At 39.4% G+C, this 13,550-nt stretch overlaps 1 protein-coding gene across 12 annotated transcripts in view; it reads right to left on the minus strand.

Annotated features, from left to right (window-relative positions):
• FANCC (FA complementation group C) overlaps window positions 1-13,550 on the minus strand; it is a 446,081-nt gene that overhangs the window by 239,173 nt on the left and 193,358 nt on the right. For all 12 annotated transcript variants that reach the window (XM_077148704.1, XM_077148701.1, XM_077148700.1 and 9 more), the window contains one exon: window positions 1,144-1,228. In XM_077148704.1, the coding sequence (XP_077004819.1) occupies window positions 1,144-1,228 (85 nt within the window). The remainder of the gene's footprint in view (window positions 1-1,143; window positions 1,229-13,550) is intronic.

The raw sequence follows: 13,550 nt of genomic DNA on the forward strand, positions 1-13,550 counted from the left end.
GTGTATGCTGAACCTTCCCACCTAGTTCATTTCTTCTACAGTGACTTATGACAGGCTAGAAAAGGAAACTGCATAATTCTTTAAAACATCAAAGATGAACATTCATTTTATTTTTTATTCTGATGTCATTAGTCTATGCAATTAGTCTTTGATTTTTAAAAAATCTGAAAGGAAAATCATTATTGCATTAGCTAATAATATAGTCAATTCAAGGCAACACACCTCAACTGTTCATCTTTAAATATGTCTGCTATGCTAGGCCTCAGGAAACAAAGAGAACAAAAGCCACAGTTGTGGCAATCAAGAGATATTTAATCTTGCAGGGCATGAGACAAGCAAACCAACAATTGTAAGGGAGCGAAATAAGTGTTTTATCAGGGGGAGAGGCTGGAGGCCATTGAGATTCTAGCAGAGGTTCCTAACTCACTTCAGTAGGGTCATTTCAAAGAACGTTTAAGAGGACAAGAAACAAGAATAGAAATCCAGGTAAAAGGAACTGCAAGTCATGCAAGTCACAGGTCCTAACAGCATGTACTGTCAGACACAGCTAACAGCTTGACATGGCAACAATGCATGTGGTGTATCTAAGAAGGATTAAACAGGAAATGTTACTGGACAGATAAGCAGGAGATCAGGAAAGTGACACTCCTTCAAAGGACCATAAAATTTCTCTTAACCCTGTGTAAAACAAAAATGTCATCACCAAATAATGGCACAGCCATGATAGAATTCAGATTCTGAAGAATGATTTTATAACATGGGAAAAAGTAGGTGAATTAATATGAAAATTAACTCAGTATTATTAGTATAGCCATTTTACATAGAATTAAAAATGAGGTGACAAAAGTGATTATAGACAAAGTAGATACTGAATCATTCTTTGACTTTCTGTACTCTAATAAAAGGAGTCCTAATTTCCTGTGGTTCTGCATGTGTGAGTACATTTATTCGTATGTACATATATGCATATATGTGGGAAACAATAAAGGATACCATCTTTGCAATGGAACAATGAATACACTGATAAGTTGTTTCATGAAAAACAGGAGGAAGATTTATCATTCAAAACTCTGCATTTTAATCCAAAGATTAAAATTAACATTAAGGGTTTATATTTTGAGAGGCTATGCTTTTGATTCTTACCATATGCTAAGACAAAAGGATTCCAGCAACTCTTTGCCAACAGTTGATCAATTGTAGGGAATCTTTCAATGACTGTTTTAGAATCCTGTAAAAGAAATGATATTTTGGTCAGTAAAAAGACACTATGCAACTGAAACTACAGCTTGAGGGGGTTTGGATGCCTCTATTTAGTATGTACTTTAGGAAAGTAGGAAAAAAGGGATTAAAGAAGATCTTTAGGTTACTAATCCAAATAAAGGTTAACAAGTAGCCACTGTTCGTCATCCTTAACCCATGTCACCAAAACTAAGATGGATGGCACATTTAGGTAGAATGAATTTTGTTACAAAACCAATTTTATTTTACTTATGCTTATCAATCAGGAAAGGCCACTTTATTTAAAACTAACAAAGACTACATAATAGCAAAGAAATATTATAGGTGATTAATAATTATATGATCCTACACCTTTACTCTAATTTTTCATTCTAAAATAATAAGAGAGGTTCTGATCTCAGCTCCAGCTCTAGGAGAAGGTTTAAAAAGACAAAAATTCTGGACCTGGTAAAAAGAAATAGAAACAGACAAAGGATAATGATATCTATTTTTATTTATTCCTAGTTTGATTGCTATGCTAAATGAAATCATACCATCTACAACAACCTAAGTAGAGGGGAACTGTGGAAAGATGGTGCAATAGGAAGCTTCGGGAACCAGTTCCTTCACCAGGACTATTAAACAGGGAAGAACTGTCTGAATCAACTAATTCAAAATTCTGGAGTCCAGTAAAATACTGTATAGCACCCATGGATTAGCAAGAAGAAGAGGCTGGTAGATTATTGTAAACAATAGTAAAATGCTCTCTCCACGTAGCAATTACTGCCACTCATTTCCCATTCTTGCAGCAGTCATAGCCTGCTGCTGCCAGAAAGGGATATAAAACTCCAGTTCCCCAAGATCAAGTAGGGGAGGGGAGGGATGGCACGCAGGTCAATTGTTGTTCACCACTTTCGATTAGCTGCTTCAGATCATTGGAGGCCCAGAGATGAAAGTGGTCATTGTTCCAACCTCCCCCAGACAAGGTTAGCAGAAGAGACTTAAAGAGGGTATGTTTCCTCAGAGCTCTGGGGGACAACTGAAGGGCTGCATTTACTGGGCAGGGGCTGAGTCAAGAAAGCACAGCTTTGGGGAGTTGCTGAAGAAGCTCCTCAAGCCCTGCCAGACTCCTTCCTCATCCCCTCCCCAGGGCAGATCGAGGCTCCTGCACTCCTTTTGTGGGTCCCTGGCCTTGTTCTGCCTGGGAAAGACTGACTTTGAAAATTCATCTCCAGTGTGCCCACACTCCTAGAATTTGCCCTCCAGGCAAAAGTAGCTTGGGGTGAGGAAAGCAGTATAAGAAACTATTGAGTTGGATGGCCTGGGGCAAAGGTTTAATCACCTTAAGTCCTGCAGCGGAATGCCCGGAAGAGGGAATAGGTCTGGGAAGTAGATGAGACATTCAAACTCCTATAAATAGGGAACTCCTAAGGTCACTAGCAACATAAGCCCAGAACAAGACACAGGCCCAATGTGCAAGGAGGACCATGCACTTTGCAATCACCTTGGGCTGATCACCCTGATGGGAGGGCTGAACTCTGAGGAAACGCACAACCCAAAGCAAAGTTAATTCGCAAAGATGGTGAAAGATGCTTTTTACTTAGGTTTGCTTGTTTTTGTTTGCTCCTGACATTCAAAAAATCTCTGTCATAACATCAGCGGGTTACAAACTAAAAAAACAGACATCTCAGGGAATAAATCCCAGAGTTGACATTTTAAAATATTAAAATGTACACTGCGCAACAAAAGATTACAAGATAAAAAGAACAGTAAATGATAGTTCATCCATGAGAAAAGGATAAAAAACCAGAAAACATCAACAAAAAAAGACCAAACTGTGGATTACTGGACAAAAGACTTTAAAAAATGGTCAACATGCTCAAGGAGATGAAAATATAAGGAAAGAACTAAAGAATATTTAGGAAAACAATTAATGAGCAATATGACAATCCCAATAAAGAAACAAATTTAAAAAGGAACCAAACTGAACTAGTGGAGTTAAAGACTGCAATGACTGGAATGAAGAATTTTCAGGAGGGTTTCAGCAGCAGTATTGGTCAGACAGTAGAAAGAATCAGTGAACTCGAAGAAAAGACAACTGAAATGATTCAGACTGAGAAAAAGGAAGAAAAAAGAATTATAAAAAGGAAAATAGGAAAAAAGAAAAAAAGCAAAACGGGTATATACTTAAAATGTACAGCGTTCCTATTTAGAAGAATGGAAATATTTTGGGTAATGAATGGTCGTGATAGTAGCACAACACAGTGAATGCAATTAACAACCCAGAAATATATGTATGAATGTAGATAAAAGGGAAAATGTTAGGTTATATGTATTTGGTAATAGAAAAAAAATTTTTTTTTAAACCATGAAACTGCCCTACACAAACAGTGAACCCTAAGTTAAACCACAGACTATAGCTAATAGTAAAATTATAAAAAAATGTGCTGTCATCAATTGTAACAAATGTACCATATAAGTGCAAGGTTTACTAATAGGGTGTACTGTATTTTATGCATGAAAGTTCTGCAAACCTACACCTTCTCTAAAAAAAATAAAAAGTCACTGATAGCATAAAGAGACTTCTGAGATACCACCAAGCATACCAACATATACATAATGCTCTTCTCCAAAAGGAGAAAAAAGAGGCAGAAAGAATATTCAAAAAAATAATGACAGAAAACTTCACAAACTTAGCAAAAGACATAAATATGCACATCCAAGGTGTACAGAGAACACCAAACAGATGAACTTTGAAGAAAAATACACCCCATCATATACTGATCAAACTGGCAAATGCAAAGAACAAGAAGAGAGTTCTGAAAGCTGCAAGAGAAAAGCACATATTATGTACAAGGGACTCTTAATGAGAGTAGCTGCTAAATTCTCATCAGAAACTCTAGAGGCAAAAAGGTAGTGGGTTGAAACATTTAAAGTGCTGAAAGAAAATAATTGCCAAGCAAGAATTTTACGTCTAGCAAGACTTCTTTCAATGAGGAAGACTTTAAAACAGTCTCAGATAAACAAAAGCTGAGGGCGTTCATTATTACTATGCCTGCTTTACTAAGAGTGGTAAAGGGACTTCTTTAGACTGAAAGGAAAGGACATTTGACAATGGTTCAGAGTCATAAAGAAATACCTCCAGTACAGGTAATCTTTTGGGTAAATATAAATGTTGTATTATTATATTATACATTATATGTAACTCCTTTTTTTAATTCTTACAGATGCTAAAATGGAAATGTATAAAAAGTAATGAAAAATCTATGGTTTTGACACATAACGTAAAAAGATATAATTTGTAACAAGTACAAGAGGTGGGGGTGCTGAGGGGTACAGGAACAAAGTATGTGTATGCTACTGAAATTAAGTTGGTATCAAATCAGACATTATTGTTATATATTTATGATGTTAAATTTAAACCCATGGTAACCACAAGGAATATATATGAAAAATATATCCAGAAAGAAAAAGAAGGACTCAAAATCATATAGTACGAAAATAAAATAAATCTGAAAATACAAATTAACAAGAATATTTGAGGGACAAAAAAGACATAAAACTTAAAATGACCAAAAAGCAAAATGGCAGAAAAGAAAGTCCTATTTTATCAGCAGTGATTTTAAATTTAAATAGATTAAACTCTCCAGTCAAAAGGCAGAGACCGGCAGAATGGATAAAGAAGCATGGCCCATCTATACGCTGTCTACAAGAAAGTCACCTTAAATTAAAAGACATAAAATCAACATATTGAAAGTCAAAGAATTTACAAAAAATATATACCATTCAAATAGTAACCAAAAGAGAGCTAAGGTATCTATAGAATACCTCAGTTTTTTAAGTAAAAAACTGTTAAGAGGAACAAAGACAGTCATTATATACTAATGAAGGGGGCAATTAAACAAGAAAAAATAATAATTATAAATATATATGCACCTAACAGCAGAGCCCAAAATATACGAAACAAATACTGACAGATTAGGAGGGAAAAAAATAGATGGTTCTACATTAATAGTAGAGGATTTTGATGCCCCACATTCAATACTAGATAGAATATCTAAACAGATGATCTATAAGGAAACACAAGACTTGAACAATACTCTGGACCTAACAGACCATACAGAATACCTCACAACAGAATATACATTCTCCTTGAGTACACATGGATCATTAAATTTAAAAATATTAAAATCATACAATTTATCTTCTCTGAACACAACAAAATGAAGCTAGTAATACATAACAGAAAGAGAGGTGGAAAACTCACAAACATAGAAATGAAGCAATGTACTCTAAAAACAATCAATGATGTACAGAGGAAACCACAGGGAAAATTAGGAAATACCTCAGGTGAGTAAAAATGGAAACACAACATATCAAAACATGAGATGCAGCAAAGGTAGTGCTGAGAGGGAAATTTATAGCTCTAAATGCTTACATTAAAAAAGAAGAAAGACTTCAAATCAGAGACCTAACCTCAAAACCAGAAGAACTAGAAAAAGAAAAGCAAACTAAACCCAAAGTAAGCAGAAGAAAGGAAATAGAAAAAATGAGGGTAGAGATAAATGAAATAGAAAACAACAAAACAAAAGAGAATCAACAAAACCAAAAGTTGGTTCTTTAAAAAGGTTGATAAAATCGACAAATCTTTAGACAGTCAAAAAAAAAAAAAAAGAAGACAGAGAGAGAAAACAGAAGAAATGAGCATTAAAAATGAAAAGGGGGACATTACTACCAACACTGCTGAAATAAAAAGGACTATAAAAGGATATTATGAAAAACTGAATGCCAATAAATTAGATAATCTAAATGAAATGCAAAAATTCTTATAGAAAACAAGAACTACCTAAATTGACTCAAGAAGAAATAGATCGGAGTTCCGGGAAGATGGCAGAATAGCTAGAGAAGTGACAGAAAAATGAACAAGAGAGGGATTCTTCCATGTAAGAGGCCTATGAGGGTCTTCTACACCACACAGGGAGGTCCTGGTTGAAAAAGCAGAACTAAAGACACAGGGAAACAGAGATTGTTCAACTAGAACTAACAGCCTAATGTTCCCCTTTCCAAATGGAGGCCAGGAGTCCTCAGAAGTGCACAGACAGAGAGGCAGGGCAAAGGAAGCAAGCCAAGCACGTTCCTTGAAAACGCTACCCTCACGTACGCCACCCCCACCTGGTGACCCATGACTTTCCCCACTGCCCACCACATCTGAACCCCGTCACCTGCTCTCCTACCATGCTCCAAGCACCCCGGCCCTAACCACCCTCACTGCGCATTCCCTCCAAATCCCTGCCATATGCATGTGCGCAAGCCTATCCTAGCCCAACCTAACAGGCAAGTACACAGCCTCGCTCTGCCTGCACCATCCCCTCTCTACCCCCTGCAGGCGCTCACCTTCATACCTGGGCTACACCCACACCCAGCCTATACAGTCCCTCAGCTCTTCCTATACATCAGCATCTGGCTGCCCAGGCATGTGCACACACATGTGCCCGCTCACAGCATACCCCCTCAGCTCTGTGAAAGCAATGACCTGCATATTTGTGTCATACCAGTCCCCGGCCCACACAGACGCAATCCCGCCCTGCTACAGTGGGGCTCTTCAAATGTGTACACCAGGACCCTGTTCTCCAGACTGTACACAACAGGGCCCTGCCCCCAGACCCATGCATAGGGAAAGCCACATCCTCCCTGCCAGGCACCCATGTATCTATACTTCTGACCCCCGAACCCCACCCCCACAACATACATGTACACAGCCTTGCTACACCCACCCCCCCCCCAGCACAAATGTCCTTCTCCCACACTTGGCAGATGCTCTTGCGTGCAGCTGTTTTACACAGACCCTAACCTGCACACTCATGCACCCATACTCTACACCCCCAAACATGAGCACCCATACCAGGTGCCCACCTGATATCAAACATACCTGACACACATCCTACAACCTCTGCAACCTGTGCCCCGCCCTACACACTCATGCATCTGCATCCCAATCCCACTGGACCCCTACCCGTGAGCAAGGACATACCCATGCCCCAAACTACAGTGTGCCCTAATTTCCGCACACTGTACCCCACACACTCCGAATGCCTACCTGTATCCTGCCCACGTACTAGCCCCAACACATTCACTCAGTACCCCAATTCACCTTTCACTGTGCCCTACCTCTGTGCCCGCATGCCGCACCCTTTTCCTGAGCTGCAAGGCCTGTCTAAGCTATATCTCACACCCATGGCCCCACAACACACCTCCACAACCCCACGACCAGCATTTCACACAGGCACCAGTGTACCACCCTTCACCCATGCAAATACTGGAGCTGCAACCTGCCACGGCACTCTTGCACCCCTCTCCATGCCCCATACCCACCTCCACACCTGTCCTGCAAATACAAAGCTTTAGACTACTTAAGGAAATCAATTTCCAAAGTTCTGCTATTAAGACATTTACAAGTCATAAAGACGACAGAAGATCACTAACCATAATGAAGATGCAGACAGATACAGCCCAGTCAAATGACCAAATTAAAGCAACACAGGAGACACAGACTTTGGCACAATTAACCAAAGATGTTCATTTTAACTTTACTAAATAAAATCAGTGGGATGGGTAATGATATAAAGGAGATCAAGAAGACACTACAAGAGCATAAAGAGGAATCTGAAAGAGTAAATAGAAAAACAGCAGATATCACAGATGCTGTAGACCAACTGAAAATATACAAGAGACACAACAGATTTCAAGAGGCAGAAGAAAGAATAAGCAAATTAGAGAACAGGACAAAGGACAACTGATTACAAACACACAAAAGAACAAACGATAAAAAAGATGGAAATATTTGAATTGGATCTCAGGGAAATGATGGACAAAACAAAGCACACAAATTAAAGAATCATCAGTGGCCTAGAAAGAGAAGAGAGGAGTAAATGGCAAGGAAGATTAGAGGAGGATATAATGGGGGAAACTTCCCAACCTTTATGGAAGACATAAAAATGCAAATTAAAGAAGCCCAACAAATTCCAAACAGAATAAATCCAAATAGGCCTACCCTAAGACAGATACTAATCAGTCTGTTAAATGTTGAAGAGAAGCAGAAAATCCTGAGAGCAGAAAGAGAAAACAACCCACTACATATAAGGGAAACCACATAAGACTGAGTTTGGACCACTCAACTTGCACTGTGGGGACAAGAAGACAGCAGTATGATATATACAAGATCCTGAAAGAGAAAGACTTACAGTCAAGAATTCTGTACCCAGCCAAACTGTCCTTCAATACTGAGGGAGAAATTAAAATTTCCAAAGACAAACAAAGGCTGAGAGAATATGACATCAAGCAACCAGCCCAACAAGAAATACTACAGGGTTTCTGCTAGGTGAAAAAAAAGACAGGAGAGGGAGGTCTGGAGGAGGTCTCAGAATTGAAGAGTACCAGTAATGGTAACCTAAAAACAAAAAGAGAAAGAGGGAAAACGATATATAGATCTCCCAAATAAAATCCAAAGTATACGATGGCAGATTAAAAAAACTGCATTTACAGTAATAACTTTGGATTTTGAAGGACTAAATTTACCAAATAAAAGACACAGATTGGCAGAATGGATTAAGAAATACAATCTAACTACATGCTGCTTATAAGAGACACATCTTAGATACAAGGGCACAAATAGATTGCAAGTGAAAGGATGGAAAAATATGTGCCATGCATGCTATAACCAAAATAAAACAGGAGGAGCTATCCTAACATCAGACGAAATAGACTTTAAATGTGAAGACATCATAAGAGACAAAGAAGGACACTATATATTAGCAAAAAGGAAAACTAACCAACAAGAAATAACAATCATAAATGTTTGTACTCCTAAACAAGGAGCTCCAATGAGACAGGCATTGACAAAACTGAAGGGAGTGACAGACATATCAATAATATTAGTACAAGACTTCAATACACCACTCTCCTCTATACCTAAAACAGACAGGATCAACAATGAAATAGAGAACTTTAAGAATTTGATAAAGAATTAGATCTAACAGGAAAATATATGTCATTACACCCAAAACACCAGGATATACATTCTTATCTGGAGCTCATGGAACATTCTCCATGATAGATCATATGCTGGGGCACAACACAGGTCTTTCTAAATTTAAAAACACTGAAATTATTCAAAGCACTTTCTCTGATCACAATGGAATGAATCTGGAAATCAATAATCACCAATAACACTCTTATACAATGTGTGGGTCAAAAAAGAAATTGCTAGAGAAAACAGTAGCAATCTGGAGACAAATGAAAATGAGAATACAAATATGTCAGTCTGAATCTTTTGTGTACACCCAGAAAACGCATGTCCCTTAATTCTCATTCAATATTGCTGGGTGGTATAACTTTTAATATTTCCATAGGATGTGACCCACTCAATTATGGGTGGTAACTTTTGATTAGATGGTTTCCATCGAGCTGTGTCTCCACCCATTCAAGCAGGGTTGCTTATGGAGCCCTTTAAGAGGGAATAATTTAGGAAAAAGCTTGAGAGCCACAAGAATCTACACAGTAAATAGATGGACAGAGGCCTGGGGAAGCCACTGAAAATTCCTGGAGAGAAGCTAGCAGACGTTACCATGTGCCATTCTAGCTGAGAGAGAAATCCTGAACATCATCAGCCTTCTTGAACTAAGGTATCTTTCCCTGGATGCCTTAACTTGGACAGTTTCAGACCCTTGCCTTAATTTGGACATTTTCACAACCTTAGAAACGTAAACCTGCAACTTAGTAAAGTCCCCTTTCAAAAGCCATCCTGTTTCTGGTATACTTCATTCTGGGAGCTTGCAAACTAAAACAACAACATATCAGAACTATTGGGATGTGGCAAAGGCTATGCTGAGAGAGAAATTTATTGCTCTAAAGGCCTATATTAGAAAAAAAAAGGCAGAGCAAAAATCAAGCACTTGCTGCACACCTGGCAGAACTTGAGAAAGAACAGCAAACTAAACCCAAAACCAAATAGAAGAGAAATAACAAAGATTAAAGCACGGTTAAATGAATTAGAGAACAAAAGAACAACAATAAAAATCAACAAAACCAAAAATTGGTTCTCTGAGAAAAATCAATAAAATCGATAGGCCACTAGCAAAGCTGACAAAAATAGAGAGAAGATGCAAGTAAACAAAATCAGAAATGAGATGGGGGCCATTATCACAAACCGTGAAGAAATAAAAAAATTCATGAGGATAGTATGAACAACTACACACCAACAAACTAGACAACTTAGAAGAAACAGACAAACTATGGAAATGCACAAATAAACTATCATGCCTGCATTAGTTAGGGTTCTCTAGAGAAACAGAATCAACAGGAAACACTTGCAAATGTAAAATTTATAAAAAATGTCTCACATAACCATGGGAACACAAAGTCTAAAATCTGCAGAGCAGGCTGTAAAGATGATTCCAATGGAGGGTCTGGATGAACTCCAAAGGCAAGGCTCGCCAGCCAAAGCAAGAAGAAGACCCTGTCTCCTCTGAATCTTCCTTAAAAGGCTTCCAGTGATTATTACTGAGCACTATGCATTGCAGAAGACACCCCCTTTGGTGGATTATAAATGGAATCAGCTGTGGATGCAGCTGATGGGATCATGATTTAATTCTATGAAATGCCCTCATTGCAACAGACAGACCAGCACTTGCCCAACCAGACAAACAGGTACCACCACTTGGTCAAGTTGACACATGAACCTAACCATGACACTGCCTCAGAAGAAACAGAAGATCCAAACAAACCAATCACAAGTAAAGAGATTCAATCAGTCACCAAAAATTTTCTACAAAGAAAAGCCCAGGGCCAGGTGGCTTCTCAGGGGAATTTTATCAAATATTTCAAAATAACTGACAGAAATTCTGCTCAAACTTTTCCAAAAAACCAAGGGAAAAGGAATACTACTTAACACATTTTATGAGGCTAACAACACTTTACCAAAGCCAGGTAAAAATGCTAAAGAAAGGAAAACAACATAGCAAACTCACTAATGAACACTGAAGCAAAAGTTCTCAACAAAATGAAATTCAACAGAACAGTAAAAAAAATTTACATTACAACCAAGAGCTGTTTATACCAGGAACACAAGGATGGTTCAATCAAGAAAACCAACATTAACAAATCAAAATGGAAAAATCATATGATCATCTCAATTGATACAGAAAAAGCAATCAACAAAATTCAACATCCTTTTCTAATAAAACACTTCAAAATAAAATAAAGACTGAGAAGGAATAATCGGGAATGCCTAGAGCGTATAATGATAGTGACTAAAGGTACAAAATAAAAATGTTTTTGCATGAAGTAGAACAAAGGAATGTCAATACTTCAGGGTGTTGAAAATAGATGGTAATTAATATTCAAAATTCTAACTTATGTGTGTGACTAAAGCAAAAAATGTTTATTTGGTACAACATTTATATTTTGACTAGTGCAGTTCCTAATAAAACTTATGTGGACAGCTTAACTGAACACCATAAGTACATGGAACCTCGGGGAGGGCATGAGATTTTGTACATTTGTCCAGAGTGATGTCCAATAAATCCCAGAGTGATTTAAACAGTGAATAAAAAAGTATTTGTAAAGTCCCTGTGCTGGTTTGAAATGATGTATGTACCCTAGAAAAGCCATGTTTTAATCCTAATCCCATTTTATAATGGCAGCCATTTCTTCTAATCCCTATTCAGCACTGCATGTTTGAAACTGTAGTTAGATCATCTCCCAGGAGATGTGATTTCATCAAAAGTGGCTGTCAAGAGAGGGGCCAAGATGGCAGCTTAGTAAGGTACGTGCGTTTTAGTTCCTCCTCCAGAGCAACTACTAGGTGAACAGAAACAGTGCAGAACAGATCCCGGGGCCACGGTAGGTAATGGACACACAGCGTAACCCAGTCTGGACTGGCTAGTCTGACTGCGAGACTCTGCTGCAGTGAGATCCACGAGCGGTGCGCGATTCCCCGGGCCGCGGCAGCTGTGGCGGCCGGAGCTCCTCCCTCCCTCCTTCCCGGGTAGGCTGAGAGTCTCAGAGAGGCAAGTTTCTTAAGCCGCGGCGGCCGGCGCCCCTCTTTTGTGGGCGGATTCCTCGACTGGCTATGAGTCTCGGATCACAGGGCTACCCAGGCCGCGGTGGCCGGCGACCTATGTCCCTCCGCCGCGGGCGGCTTCCTGGTCCGGTGGTGAATTCCCCAGGCAGCAGTGGCCGGCGACTGACGCCCCTCCCCCGCGGGTGGCTTCCTGGTATGGTGGCAAATTCCCCGGGCCGCTGCGGCCGGCGACCGACACCCCTCCAGGGAGAGGAGGGAATTTCTGACAGTGGCAGGGACTGGGACCAACCAAACACCAATAGGGGAATAAATAAAGGAGCCACAGGGTCCCCTCAAGCCGAGGCAACTGACGTCCCCACCACGCGCGGCCCCCCAGACCAACTGAGAGAATTGGATCGGAAATCCCCCAGGCTGCGGAGAACGGTGACCGGGGGGGATCCCTTCCAAACACATGAGACAAACGTCTGCCACGAGCGCGACCTACTGGGCAGGATAAGAAAAACAGAACCCAGAGATTTCACAGGAAAATCTTTCAACCTGTTGGGTCCAACACCCAGGGAAATCTGACTAAATGCCCAGATGCCAGCAGAAAAAGACGGATCACGCTCAGAAAATTGAAAATATGGCCCAGTCGAAGGAGCAAACCAATAGTTCAAATGAGATACAGGAGCTGAGACAACTAATGCTGAATATACGAACAGAAATGGAAAACCTCTTCAAAAACGAAATCGATAAATTGAGGGAGGACATGAAGAAGACATGGGCTGAACAAAAAGAAGGAATAGAAAAACTGAAAAACAAATCACAAAACTTATGGAAGTGAAGGATAAAGTAGAACAGATGGAAAAAACAATGGATACCTAGAATGATAGATTTAAAGAGACAGAAGATAGAATTAGTGATTTGGAGGATGGAACATCTGAATTCCAAAAAGAAACAGAAACTATCGGGAAAAGAATGGAAAAATTTGAACAGGGGATCAGGGAACTGAAGGACAATATGAACCGCACAAATATACGTGTTGTGGGTGTCCCAGAAGGAGAAGAGAAGGGAAAAGGAGGAGAAAAACTAATGGAAGAAATTATCACTGAAAATTTCCCAACTCTTATGAAAGACCTAAAATTACAGATCCAAGAAGTGCAGCGCACCCCAAAGAGAATAGACCAAAATAGGCGTTCTCCAAGACACTTACTAGTTAGAATGTCAGAGGTCAAAGAGAAAGAGAAGATCTAGAAAGCAGCAAGAGAAAAAC

The sequence above is a fragment of the Tamandua tetradactyla genome, chromosome 2, assembly GCF_023851605.1.
Source record: "Tamandua tetradactyla isolate mTamTet1 chromosome 2, mTamTet1.pri, whole genome shotgun sequence".
NCBI classification, from domain to species: domain Eukaryota; kingdom Metazoa; phylum Chordata; class Mammalia; order Pilosa; family Myrmecophagidae; genus Tamandua; species Tamandua tetradactyla.